This window comes from Rattus norvegicus, chromosome 1 (genome assembly GCF_036323735.1).
Source record: "Rattus norvegicus strain BN/NHsdMcwi chromosome 1, GRCr8, whole genome shotgun sequence".
Taxonomy (NCBI): Eukaryota; Metazoa; Chordata; class Mammalia; order Rodentia; family Muridae; genus Rattus; species Rattus norvegicus.
In genome coordinates, this window is record NC_086019.1 from 270,051,707 (window position 1) to 270,065,571 (window position 13,865).

Below are 13,865 nucleotides of genomic sequence, written 5' to 3' on the forward strand. Positions count from 1 at the left end.
AGTTTCAGTAATCAAACTCAGGTTTTTTTTTTTTTTTTTTGTTTGTTTGTTTTGTTTTTTTGCTTGCAACCATATATCCTGTTATAAAAAAATTTATTTTACGTGCATAGAGAGAGTAGTTTTAAACAGTGAGATCTACCCTCTTTTTTTTTTTTTCTCGGAGCTGGGGACCGAACCCAGGGCCTTGCGCTTGCTAGGCAAGCGCTCTACCACTAAGCTAAATCCCCAACCCCCTGAGATCTACCCTCTTAAATGTTGCGGCCTTTAGTGTGAACTTTTCATAACTAAATATAGCACTGCATTTTCTGCAGCTGTAATTAGGTATATATCGAGGCACCCTGAAGCTTGGGGATCTATGTGACCGTCCGAAGTCATCCAGCTCTAGGCCCGGGAAGGGTGTAAACTCTGAGAACATTCCATTTGAATAAGATGCATTTAATAAGCGCAATGGAAAATGGCAAACCTGGTCAGCTGGGGGAGAAGGAATGTGCTCTTCCACACAAAACAAACAAACAAAAAAATGTGACTGTATGAATCTCCCAACAACATACAAGGACCTGAAGGCTTGATTTAAAAATTGTCACTGAGGGAAATTTTATTTCCACAGGGACGACTTTCCTCCCAGTGATCCTTGCTTGTTCCCCGGGGGACAAACCAAAGTAATTTCCAAAGTGAGAGTTTATGCAGTAGAGATGATTTTGCCTGGGTATCAAACCCCAGATGAAAACTTTGGCAGTTTTTAAACTAATGACCTTGGTTTGAAGGTTGGTATTTCCAGAAAGCTGGAGTGCAATTAAAAATGACTGAGGATAGGGAGTTTTAGCTGTGTTCACTTCTTGTCATAGAGCCTCTGTTTGTTTTCCCCTCTGGGAAGAATGTCTTTGTCCTGTGTAATTAATTGTAACCAGTTTTTTGTTCAGTTTTTTGGGGTAGATGCCAAAGGGCTCAGAGTGCTTCAAATATATTCCTAAATTTGGTTTTATGGCTAGAAACACTATTTTTCTCTTTTATTGTGTAAGAGAAAAGGATGTATTTGGGATAGGAAAGGCATGAGGATTAGGGTTGCATCAAAGCATACATGCAGGTCTCTGCTCCCTGTGGTTGCTGAAGTTTAGTGGTGTGCCTTGTGAGACTTTTTCCAAATATTGAATGTGAGAACATGTGTACTGTATACACACATAACACACAGTTAGTGGTCATTCATTCATTCATTCATGCAAGTATGTAGTACTGGGTATCTAATCATAGCCTCAGACATATCAGGGAATTCCTTTTTTCTAGGCAAAGTTCTTACCTCTACCCTTATTTTTAAAAATATAAACAGTATCTGGATGTGTGTATTGATCGCAGGCTTGCTTTTTTTCACATAAATGTGCAGAGCTCCCTCATATCTGCCTATGTGTACATGGGTGCATTCTATTCATAATTGACTCAATCATTTCCTTCCTTCCTGTTTTCACCCCTCCCCCATCCTTTTTCTTTCTTTTTTCCACTAGAGAGAAAACTGAGGTCTGTCACATGCTAGTTGAGTGTTTGATCATCAAATTCTTTGACATCTCTGTGACCATAATATTTTTATTTCCCCCTTCACTGTCAGTTTATTCATTTATTTACATTTTTAAATTGAAAATAGATTCTTTTTTTATACAATATATCCTGATTATAGTTTCCCTCCTTTAATACTCCTAGTTCTTCCCTGACTGTCCTCTCCTCTGGATCCACTCTCTTTCTGTCCCTCATTAGGAAAGAACAGGTTTCTAAGTATTACAACCAAATATGACAAAACAAAATATAGTAAGACCAAGCAAAAAATACCATATTGAAGGAAAAACTATCTTATCACATGGAAACCCAACAGGAGGGAAAGAGTCTTGAGAGCAGGCACAAGAACCAGAGAGTCACTCATTCTCATAGTCACGAGTCCCATAAAAATACTAAGCAATAGCTACTCTATTTATGCAGAGGACTGGGGTAGATGGCGTAGGCCCTGTGCTTTCTGCTTCAGTCTCTGAGCTCATATGAGCCTTGCTTAGTTTATTCAGAGGGCCTGTTCTCCTAGTGACCTTCATCCCCTCTTGCTCTTATATTCTTTCTGGCTCTTTGTAAGATTCTGTGAACTCTGAGGGGAGGAATTTGATGGAGACCCCCAATTTACACTCTCTGCATAATATCTGGCAGTGACTCTCTGCATCTGTTCCTATTTGCTGCCCAGGTGAAGCCTCTCTGATCTATAAGTAAGACAGAGTATCATTAGGAACCATTTTATTGTTTTTGTTTTTTAAGATCAACAGTGTTTGGTTTTACCCTAGTTCTCTGGGTCATCTGGTCTCTGGTCTCTGGTTCTTGATTACCTAAGCAGTGATTCTTGTGGATTCCCTCTCGTGGCCTGGGCCTTAAGTCAAATCAAACACTGACTGGCTGCTCCCACAAGTTCTGTGCCACCTTTGCCCTAGCATATTATGCAGACAGGACAGGTTTTATGGCTGGGTTGGTGTCCATATATCTCTTTCAGTTACTTGCAGAGTACTTTCCTGTAATCAAAGAGATTAGAAAATAGGGATGAGGACTCCATGTAGGCACCATCTTGGCTTCTCCATGTTCAGTGAGTTGTGTGGGTGTTGTCTTCATCAATGAGACCTCACTGTCACTTTGTAGAGAGCACCCTTTTGTCTTAGCAACAGCCTAGGTTGGTTGGAGATTTTCATGGAACTCCCTTCACGAACAATTTAATTGACTGCAACCTAGTCCCACCACTGGACACCTCACTTGGCTAAAAGAGACCAAGCAGTTGAAATTCCATATCCCCCATTACTCAGAGCCCTCATTAGGATTACTTTCATAGATTCCAGGAAGTTTCCATTGTTCTACACTCCCCCTCAAGTGCCACCCCAATTCCAGCCATCTTCTCCTATACTCTCTCCCTTTACTCCATCTCCCCCTCCCAATTGATCCCCTGCTCTCATCCTTACAATCTCCCAGTCTGCCCATAAAATCTATCCTAGTTCCCAGGGAGATCCCTGAGTTTTCCCTAGACCCCTTCTCTTTACCTAATTTCTCTGCATCTATGGATTATAGCTTGGTTAATTACTTAATGCTAATATCCTCTTATACGTGAATATATACCACGTTTATCTTTATGGATCTGTGTTACCTGACTCAGGGTGATTTTTTTCTATGTGACCATAATACTTGACAACTTATCTTGGCTCATAGTTTTCAGAGGGTTTCAGTCCATCATATTGAAAAGAACATGTTAGATTGGGTTCATGGAGATAGGAGCACCTAGAGAATGAAGAAGACTTCATAACCACGAACTAGGAGTGCATATAGTGGACAGGTAGAGCCATTCTTAGTGACCTTCCAGCTATCTCTCACCACCTAAAAGGTTCTACACTCTACCAAAATAGTGCCACCACCGGAGGACAAGCGTTCAAAACAAACACCTGAGTTGGGGCATTTCAGATTCAAACCATCACTGCCTCACATCCATAGCTAAATGCTGTCAGTCTCTTATTATTTCTTTTTCTATTAGATGAATTAATGAGAGTAAGAAATGGTTAATGCACGAATGCTTGGACTGCCTGGCTTTGAAGCAGTACTTCCAGTGAATGAGCTGAGCAGGAATTGGCACACTAGCCCTTCTGGCCTGGTCTATTCTTATGCTTTTGTATACCCTGAAAGTTAAGAATTAGATATTGATTTTTAAATGGCTGTAAAAACAGAGAAAACAATTAAAGAAGAATAGTTTTCTAAGCATGAAATTCAGAATTCATCATTATAAGTACAGTTAGTGGGGACAGAGTCAATTTACTTGTTGATATGTTGTCTGTGAGTTGCAGCAGAAGGGTTGATTGATCAGTAGAGACCATATGGTCGACCTATACCATTGGGTTTATTGCAGAGAACATTTGCTGACCCCTGACACAGGGCAAGTTAGTGCTTATAATTTAGTGTCAGTTGTCAACATGACAGAACCTAGAATCACCTGGGAGATGGGGCTGTGGGTATGTCTGTGGAGGATCGTCTTAGTTGTGATGGAAATAGGAACATTTTCATGGTTGGGATTGTGGACTGTATAAAGTAGAGAGAGTGAGCTGAACACTAGGATTCATTTTTCTCTTCTTCAGATTATTGTCAAACATGCTCATCACCAACACCTGGAAGCAATCCTGCTGGTAAACGCCATGTTGGTAGGTCCTGCAGACCTCCTTCCGTAGATCTACTTCAGAGATGGATCTGTACCTCTTACCTGACTTTTCATGGCCATAGTTGCCCTCAGAACCTCAAGCCCAGACCTGAAAGTGCTTTCTTCTAGCCAGAACTTGCTCCTCTTTTTGTTGAGAGAAGATCTCTGCTTAGGCCCTGCAATCTTAAAAACATTTACAGATGAAGAAACTAAAGAGTTCAGAGTAAATGAGCCCCATCGTTGTCTGGAAACTAAATGTAAAAGATGGGTGCCTGGAGGGGGCTATGATGCTTTCTACTCCACCCACCCTGCTTCCAGAAAGGTTGAAGGAGGTGTCAGACATGCTACATTTCCCATCTGCATAGTTTCCAAATCACATCTTGATAACTGGGTCAGAGCCATGTGAAAAAGCAGAAGTGAATGTCAGAGGGTGTGGCTTATTTCCTTCCTCTGGTTCTGAGTCAAGAGGATTTGGAATGGTTCGTGTTGCTGTGTTTTCTGGATCCCCTGTGTCATAGTCTGTGCCGCTCAGTCATGCCGAGAATGATGCTGCTCTAATAGATAACCCTTCTTGAGGGAAAGGCTATTCTTAGGTTTGTTCCTGTACCCTGTCCTAGGCCTTTTCAACAGACCTTCTCATGCTCCATTGGCATGTCTACAAAACAAATTTACCCTACATTCCTGACCTTGGGCAGGAGGGGAAAATGTTTCTGGGTTTGTGTGTACTTTGAGAGAAGAACATTTGCATTCTTTCCTCCTCTTTGTCTTTTTTTTCTTCATGATGATATTAAGGAAACAAAAAAATGTTACATGCCCAGTCTGAATTTTAAAACTTGGACTCTTAATTTGCATAGACAATAGTTCTCTATGAGGAATGCAAAACGTTTGACAGAATTTCCTGGAGGAACAATGAATGTATCATGATTCCCTGATTAGAACCACATTAAAACACAAAGCAGGCTACGTCCTGCACACCAAAGGCTGTGTTGTGTGTTGATGGCTATTCAGTTATTAAGCACGCCCTTGGAATGCCAGCCTAAGTCTGTTTGTATGGTTATCTGTTTCCCAAATGGTGCACCTATCCTTTTACGGACCAGCCACTAAGTCCCCATAACAGGAAAAAGTAGTGCTTCATCAGGTCTTAAGTATTTCTCAATAGTTGTTGTACTGCCATGTTATTTTCTTTCAGTATCCTACAAAGTAATAATGAAAGGTGTCTGAGGAAATGAATGAAAGAAGAAAAAAAAACTTCCAAAAGACAGACACCTATGAAGCATGTGTTAACGTTGGCATTGTTGCTGTTTGGAACTGTGGAATCCTTTGGTCTTCGTATTGTAGAGTGTTTATTGACGCCACTGGTCTTACTCACTGGATTCCAGGAACATCATTTTCATCATTACAACCCAAACTGACTGCAAATACTGCCAGATGGCAAAACCATTCAGGGTGGGAGTCGAGAACCTTTGGCGTAGATTTTGGTAGTTTTGAATTTGTGCCCTGTTATGGCTTGTGCATTTCTAATCCTCAGCCCTCCCCCAAGTGTTGGGCCATTTGTCCTTTTTCACTCTCACCCTGTCTTGAGATAGGGCCATACCTGGGCAGCTGTGCCCTGGTTTGGCAGAATGAAGTGCATCATATTGTGTGGGGAAGGGAGGCAGCCAGGGATCTACCTGGCTGGGTTGTGTGGGTAGCAAGACCGTTCTAGAGAAGCTGGAGAGATTGTTTAGTCAGTAAAGTACTTTTTGTGTTATCATAAAGACATGAGTTTGGGTCTCCAGCACCCATGCAAAGCCTGACATCATGGGTCTATAACTGCAGTGCTGGAAGGGAAGAGACAGGCAGATTCCTAGAGTTAGTTGGCCAACTAGCCTAGTCAGTTGATGAGTTTCAGGTTTAATTAAGAGACCCTGCCTCAAAAACAAGGTAGAGAGGTTCCCACCTCTATATGTCTGGAATGTAGTTCACTTGCACACACACAAATGTATACACACATATATGCACACACACGACCACACAAGCATAACACAAGACTGCTTTAGAGACCATATCTTGTAAAGGGAAAGATTGGGGCAGGGTCTTTGGTAGGGGTGGAGGCTGGCTGCCTCCACTGATATTCAGGAGGCATCAGCAGTTGATGGATTTTTGTACTCTGACCCCTTGCTGCCCAGGCCTCCTTTCAGTGAAGTTATTCCACTTTATCCTTTTCCTGATCCACAACCAGAAATGTCCTAGTAAGAAGCAGGAATGTGGACTTAATGCCTCCACTTTCAGTTTCTGGTTCCCAACTTGGGGCATTGTGAGGGTCATTCAGGATTGAGAAAAATGTAGCACCTCCCAGAAGCCTCTGGGAGTTTTCTATGGTGGAAAGGGATTTCCAGGTGTTGGGTGTTTGAGTTCCTGGTGTACTTTGTCTTCTGAGTGTAGGTAGGTACACATGCATTTTCAAGGGCACAGTAATTTCCAGCTAGATACAAACGTGGGCCCTTTGTGGGGCTTCCTGGTAAAAGAGGAAAGTTCAGGAAGATAGACACCTAATAGAGAATTTTATGGCTTCATTAACTGGGCATTGAGTTTCTTCCAGCTTCTTTTAACTCAGACCAAACCATGGTAGGAGAGAATGAACTACATGGGTTGAAATGACTCTCCTTTAATTCTGAGTGACTTGGGCAACTACTTTTACAGTCACCTAGTGTCTTGGGTTGGAGGATCCCAAAGGTCATTGTGGTCAGTGAGCCCATTGTAAACAAAGGAGAAACTGAGGGAGCAGGAGACTGTGACTCCTTTAAGGTCATGGTCTTCAGTCATCTCTTGATGTCAAAGAAAGATTGGTCTCCTCTGCCCACCTTTCCTTTGCAGACAGTATACTGGGATGTGTTTACACAGTATTTTTTTTTTTCATTTGTAAGGTGGGGGGCCAGAAAGGCCTTGAACTCTCTAGCTGAGGGTGACTTTGAACTTCTGACCCTTCTGCTTCTGTCTCCCGAGTGCTAGTATTACAAACATGCGCTACCACACATAGCTTTCATAAATTTATTTTTGAGATTATAATAATAGTTACATATTCCCCTTCCCTTTCATCCTTCCAAATCCCTCCCTGGCTTTCTTTCAAATTTATGGCCTCTTTTTTTACTTATTGCATGCACTTATGCATACGCTCATATATTCCTAACATAGCCTGTTCAGTCTGTATTATGTATTATTTACTTGTATGTATGTTTTCAGGGTTGATCATTTGGCACTGAATAACCAGTTGCGGTACTGTTCTCTGGGAAAGACCACTTCTCTTGTGCCCAGCTTTCCTTGGTTGTCTAAAGTTCTTTATGTAGGGTTAAGGACCTACAGGCTTTCCTATGTCCAGTTTGGCATGTGCTTTGGTGTCATTCTTGTTCAGCTTATGTTTAGGAAGTCGTTGATGAGACTTTCTGGGTGTAGCTTCTGTTACTAGAAGACACAGTCTAACAGCAAGCCCCCTCATCCTCTGTCTCTCGGCAATCTCTCTACCACCCCTCTGCAATGTTCCCTGGGCCGCTGGTGTAGGAACGTTTGGTAGATGTATGCACTGGGATAGGACTTCACAACTCGGTGTTTTGATTGGTCGTGGTTTTCTGTAATGATCTCTGTTACTAATAGTTTCTTTGAAGAGAGGTGAAGACTACAGTTATCTGTGGCTATAAGGACAAACGTTTATAGATTGTCGATAGGGATTATGCTAGTTTAATAATGAGATGTTGTAAAATAACGACATTTCATTAGCATAGAGTAGGGAGCTAGGTTTCTAGTACCAGACATGGCTTTTCTCTTGTTGACCATGTCTTATCTGCTTCCTGTCACCCAGTACAGCATTTGAGGGTGGGCCATGTTCTTGTGCTGGCTCCTTTTGGATTCTGAGTGCTAATTTACTGTTCATTTGTTTTTTAAAATCTCTTTTCCAGTTGAAAGACATTTGGATTGTTTCCAACTTTTTGGTGTTTTGAATAAAACTGTTATAAACATTGCAAACATTTCAACTGGGTAAATACCTAGGAGTAGGATGCTTGGTCGGTTAGTAGGTGGATGTTTAACTTTGGAAGGAACTTTTCAAGCTGTTTCTTTTGGAGTGGTGCAGGCTGTATGCCCATCAACGATATGTGAAATATATCTTTTATTATCTTCCTGTTCTTAACACTGAGCAGAACCAACTTGTATTTGGTTATTTAGTTGCAAGTACACAGATGCATTCTGCCTACCATACCTGTTTCAGTTTGGGTTTCCTAAATGGAGACTCAGAGACAATAATTTGCATGTAAGAACTGTATTTGGGGGCACAATCCCAGGAAGTACAGTAGGGCACTGGAAAGTGACAGAAGAAAGGATGCTAATAAAGGGGGTATAATCAGAGTCGCTAACCTTTTGGGTAACTGTCACTTTATGAGAAGTTACCTCAAACTCTTCTCCCAACCTAGGGCCTATGCATTTGGGTCTGTGGAAACCAGTCCCCAGTGTTAGCTAAGGCTGCTGTGGGGGCGTCATTCATTCCCTGGCACACCTGTGTCAACTAGTCACGGTTGAAGGGTGTTTGCTAGTCTGACTCAGGTGTGGCAGGATAGGCCCTTTCCCCAGGTACCAGATGGCTCCCTTTACCTGCTGCTCTCTAGGTTTCCTCTTTTACTGTGGCTCTGTCTTACTGGTGGTACTTTCACATCATCTCTGCTTATTATGTGTCTCATCCCATGCTCCCGCTTGCTGCCCAGTTGACTGTTTCCCACGACTTTCCTCACGGCTGAAATCAATAGATCCTTGCTCTTGGCAGAGCCCTTAGTTGATGCCACCTGTAGCCATAATAAACCATTGGCTGGACTAGGGAGTATGTCATAGAGCTAAGGACAGTGATGTGTAAATAGAATCTTTAAAGATGATGAAAAATATTCTGTGCCTACCCCGATTGTTATAGAAGCAACCACCAGGTAGCTATAATCACAGGTATTTGGAATATGGCACCAAGGAACTGAATTCTTATAGACTTACGAGCTAGGGAAAGAAAGATTTATAGTTCTTCAAAAAAAATTTTTATTTTTTGAGGCAGTTTCACTCTTGAACACTAGATCTTCCACCGTAACAGGCAATGTGCTATCAGGCCTATGTCAGCTTTTCTAACTTAAAGGTTTAATTGCCCCTAGTCAAGGAGGATCCTAAATCTCTTGGATCAGGCTCTTTTCTTCCTAATTGTCCCCAAATTTTTAATCAACTGGGTGAATTACTGTGGGCCTTTTCCTTTAACTTCATGGGCATTGTGAAAGGGAAGACAGATGGTGGGAGGGAGGTAAATCGTGGAGAGAGGCTCATAGCGTTACTCTACAATTGACAGGCCTGCAGAGCCTCGGTAATGCTGTCACAATGAGTTGCTTTCATGCTGCCTCCTGTACTCGCCATGAGCACCTGTGTCTCGTTTCTGTGTCAATTCACAGCCTGATTTTCCTCAAGTCCAGCAAGACGACTGCCATTAGGTAGGGTAGAAGTGACAGGAACTCAACTCCAGCTGGCTTCAGTAAACAAACAACTCTAGGGAATTTGGCTGCTGCTTAGTTGTGGGTGGGGCTAGTGGAGTCATTGGTTGTCTCTAGTTTCCCTTCCCTCTCCTGAGAGCTCCTGGCTCTGCTTCTCTGAAATATTGGCCTCTTTCCCTCCCACCCAACTTTCCCCATCATGGAAAAGATGGCCAGCTGCTGTGTGTCCTTAACCGTTGACCTTGGATTGCATCCTCTGGGGTTGTGAGCCACAACTTCCTGTTCTTTAAACTCCCTGACTGTGGAGCTTTGTCAGGCAGCTGAGAGGTGACCAACATCACTGTTGGAGTGCTGGTTCTGCTGAGTTGCAAATGTGGGACCCCTGGTCCATCAGACAGTTGTATCTCTAGCAGATACAATTTTGAGGTCCTTTGAGTATTTCTTGCCCCTCAGTGAGATTCAGACCACCTAGAGAGAGGACAATTCTGATTGTTTTAGGGAAGTTTATTTGAGGATGTTGTGTGGCTCCAAACAGTCTAATTTCTTTTTGAGGGGCCCGGGGGTGTAGATTAAGGCATGGTCTCATGTAACTCAGGCTGGCCCTTGTATACTGCAAAGGATGACTTTGGGTTCCTGATCCTCTTGTCTTCATCTCCCAAGTACTGGGATTACACAAGGCCTGATTCACAAACTGCCTGTCCCCCTGCCCCCCCCCCCCAGCCCCCTTTGTTAAAAACAATGGTGGTTGTTTTTTTGAAGGAGTGCCCTTTCAATGCTCAGCTGCTCTCCAGTGAGCTTTTCCTTCCCTTTCATGACTTGCATGTTTTTCAGGGTGAGGAAGTTAAAGAGTAAATCAGGAGAGTTGGCCAGGGCAGTGCACTAGAGTTCTGGCCTTGCAGCTGGGGTAGGAGTCAGGGAAGGTGGAGTCTGAATAGAGCTCGCTTGATGGGGGAACAGCTATTCTCCCACAGGCTGTAGATGTGGGGGGATGATATGATGAAAGTGCTGTGGGCTGGGGAGATGCTATGAGGCATAGATGTAATGTATCAGGCTAGTGGCTGGAGTTATAGTTGTGGGACAGGCTGTGCCTTAGGCTTTTTCTCATGGTCAGGTGAGAGTGATTCCTGTGCTGAGTCCAGCAGCTTTACTTACAGGAGCTGGTTTAGATTTGGTTCTACAGCAAATAGACCGAGTGACTACTGTCTGCAATGTTTTTCATGAAATGACGGGGTCAGATTATATGACCTTTAATAGTGTTTGAAAGCAGTGACCTGCTCAGCCCCGCATACTTCTCAACCCACTACCCAGCCAGGTCCTAAACCTGAAGTATCATGGTGGTACTCACCTATAATATTAGTACCTGGGAGGTGTAGGCAGGAGGATTAGAAGTTCAAGGTCCAGCTATAGGGTGAGTTTGAGGCTGTTTTAGTTTGAGTTTTATTGCTGTGAAGGGATACCATGACTACAGCAAACCTTATAAACGAAAGCATCATGGTAGCAAGCTTGGAGGTATTCAGGCAGACTTGGTGCTGGAAGTAGCTGAGAGTTCTACATCCAGATCGGCGGGCAGCAAGCAGGAAGGGAGAAGCAGGAACACTAGGCCTAACTTGGGCTTCTGAAACCCTAAAGCCCCTCACTCCCAGTGATGTGTACTTCCTCCAGTAAGGCCACACCTCCCAATAGTGCAACTTCCTATGAGCATATGGTGGCTATTTCCATTCAAATCACCAGAGGCCTATGTGGCTACAAGAGTCCCTGTCCGCAAAACAAACCAACAAAACCAAAACCAAACAGAACTAAACAAACCTGAGGTGCTGCTTCATAGAATGTGGGCCCAGGAGGAATTGTGGCCTTGTGTCCCAAAGAAACTAGGGATAAATGACTGGCTCAGAAAATACATATGACAGTCTTGTTTCCTTTCAACACTCCTCACCTCTGCCCCCTACCCTAAATCTCTCCAGCTCCTGAGCTGCTTACTTCCCTCACCTTTTGATTCCTATATAATCTAGCCATTTTGGTCATACGCTTTCTTGGTTCTCTGGCTTCTTGGTCTTTTGTCTCCCTCTTTTTTTTTTTTCTCTTCCTCTCTCACTCATCCACCTCTCCTCATGGTTCAGTCTGAGTCTTCTAGATGCCCCGGACTGTTCTCTTTTACATGTCTATAGTGAAAACCTTTTCCTCCACCATACCCGGGAGTGGCCATGTCCTCATTTTTATTCACAGTGGACTTGATTTTACAGACAGATTTTGCAGAAGCTAAAATTTCTTTGCTAGTACTGATTCCAATTGAGTGGCCTCTCTGAGACCTTGCAAAGTTTTGGACCCATGGGGATGTCTTGTGGTGGCAAAAATATGTGGCATTCTCTCATCTCTGTTCTTTATAGTCTCACTTTTATGCCTGTCCTGCACCCCAGTGTGCCTCCAGGTATTTTTTTTTTTTGTCAGCAGTATTTGTTTCATCATAGGGGGAGTTTTTGCAGGAAATTAGATGACTTGACACATGCTTCCCATTATTGAGGTGTTAGTGCATGTGGCCTCTTCTGTCACAATCAGAGTGACTTACAGAACAACAAACAATGGTGGTGCAGTTTCCTGTGGGAGGGAAGAATGGGTGCAGGTGGGTGGCCAGAGCCACTGTCCCCAGGGAAGTGGTTTCCTGAGAGCATCCTGAGCTCTTAACATACGTGCCAGGATTCCTCAGGTGGTGTAGTGACATGTGTGTTCAGCCTTGTCATGAACTGCTGTTCTAGAGGCTTCCCTTGGGCTAGCCCTATTCAGATGGCATTATACTTTTAATTGTGGAGAAGTTGTCAGGCTAACAAGAACTGCCAATTCTGCTCTCTATATCTCTTGCTCTAGCCTGGGTTATTGACTACCTGCTACCCTGGTTAGCCTCCCTTAGGCTAGTTAGCCTCCTGGCTTTTCTGTTCCTGCCGGCCTTTGAGTTCTTTGAATGTGCTCAAACCACCCCCACCCCCTTATCATTTGATTGCTTACTGACCTGCAGGGATTGACACAAACCTTCCCTTCAGAACATTTACACTGTTGTGCTGAGTATCCTCTTTATTCTGCTTTCTTGTGCAATAGTCAGCTCCATGTGGTACATTCCCTTTAGTACTTGCTTGTTTGTCTCTTCCCACTAATTCCCCAATTCTCAAATAAGCTGGTCTAGTCACTGCTGGGTGTGGTTTACTTCACCTTGCCCACAGTTGTTTTTTACTGAACATTTCAAATGCCAGGTATTCTGATATGTGAATTGGTTGGGCTGGGTCTTTTAAGAGATTTCAGCAGTTTCTTGGGGCAAGTGTGAGGTTAAGGGTGGTGTAAGTAAAACAATAGGCCTTTTCCGTCCAGCAGCTTAAACAGTGGTGTGATTGGCCTAGTTAAAAGAAGAAAAAAGAAAAGTCTCTCGAGCTCTTAAGAAATCTCTGGAAATTACATCTGTATTTGAGTGAACTGTCATGCTGAGCCTTCAGTGGAGCACAACTGTGGAATTTGAACTCTTGTACCTCCAGAGAGCCAGGATGAAGGAAAGGGCAAAATCCCTTGAAATGTCACCAGTGTTATTATTAGTCATAATATTATCTTTGTTAATAATAATAATAAGACCCACCTAAATCGTAGACAGACGCTTCCGTAAGCTACACAGTCAGGGTCAGATAGCACTGAGGATCTGGGAAGGCGCCAGGGTGAGAGGGATGGAGTATTTGTAGGAAACCCCACCCTGTCCACACATGTACAGCTACATCCTCCACACCCTTTGGGGGCACTGGTCAGTGGAAGCCTGGAGCTCCGGCAGGCACTTGTACAGGGTCCTGGAGGCTTTCTTCCTTTCTGCCCTGAGATACAGTGTGGTCTTTAGGTTTGGGAACCCCAGGGTAGTTTCTTGTGCAGAACTCTCCGAGGCCTTTTCTCTTCTATTGTATGTGGACCCCAGAGACGCCTGAGACAATGTGTTTCCTACAGATTTTGTTTGCCTGCTCTGGCTTTTTTGTTTTGCTTTAGTAAACAGACATTTAACATATACAGATCTGTATACTTGACAAAGAGAAATCTGGAGCCCTCAAGAGGCAGCTACACTGAGTCATTTATTCCTTGAACTTGAAGACCTTGGAGAGTCTTGAGCTTTGTTGGTGACTCATACCATGAGTCCTGAGCTGGGTGTGAGGGCTTCTTTTGCCAGCTGCTGCAGCAGT

General features: G+C 43.4%; 1 protein-coding gene across 6 annotated transcripts in view; it reads left to right on the forward strand.

Moving 5' to 3' along the window:
* Nucleotides 1–13,865, forward strand: part of Grk5 (G protein-coupled receptor kinase 5) — a 193,981-nt gene that overhangs the window by 37,393 nt on the left and 142,723 nt on the right. For 3 of the 6 annotated variants that reach the window (XM_039088820.2, XM_039088800.2, XM_039088810.2), the window contains exon 2: nucleotides 4,128–4,190. The exons of the other annotated variants lie outside the window; for them this stretch is intronic. In XM_039088820.2, coding sequence (XP_038944748.1) covers nucleotides 4,128–4,190 — 63 coding nt within the window. The remainder of the gene's footprint in view (nucleotides 1–4,127; nucleotides 4,191–13,865) is intronic. 6 annotated transcript variants of the gene reach the window in all.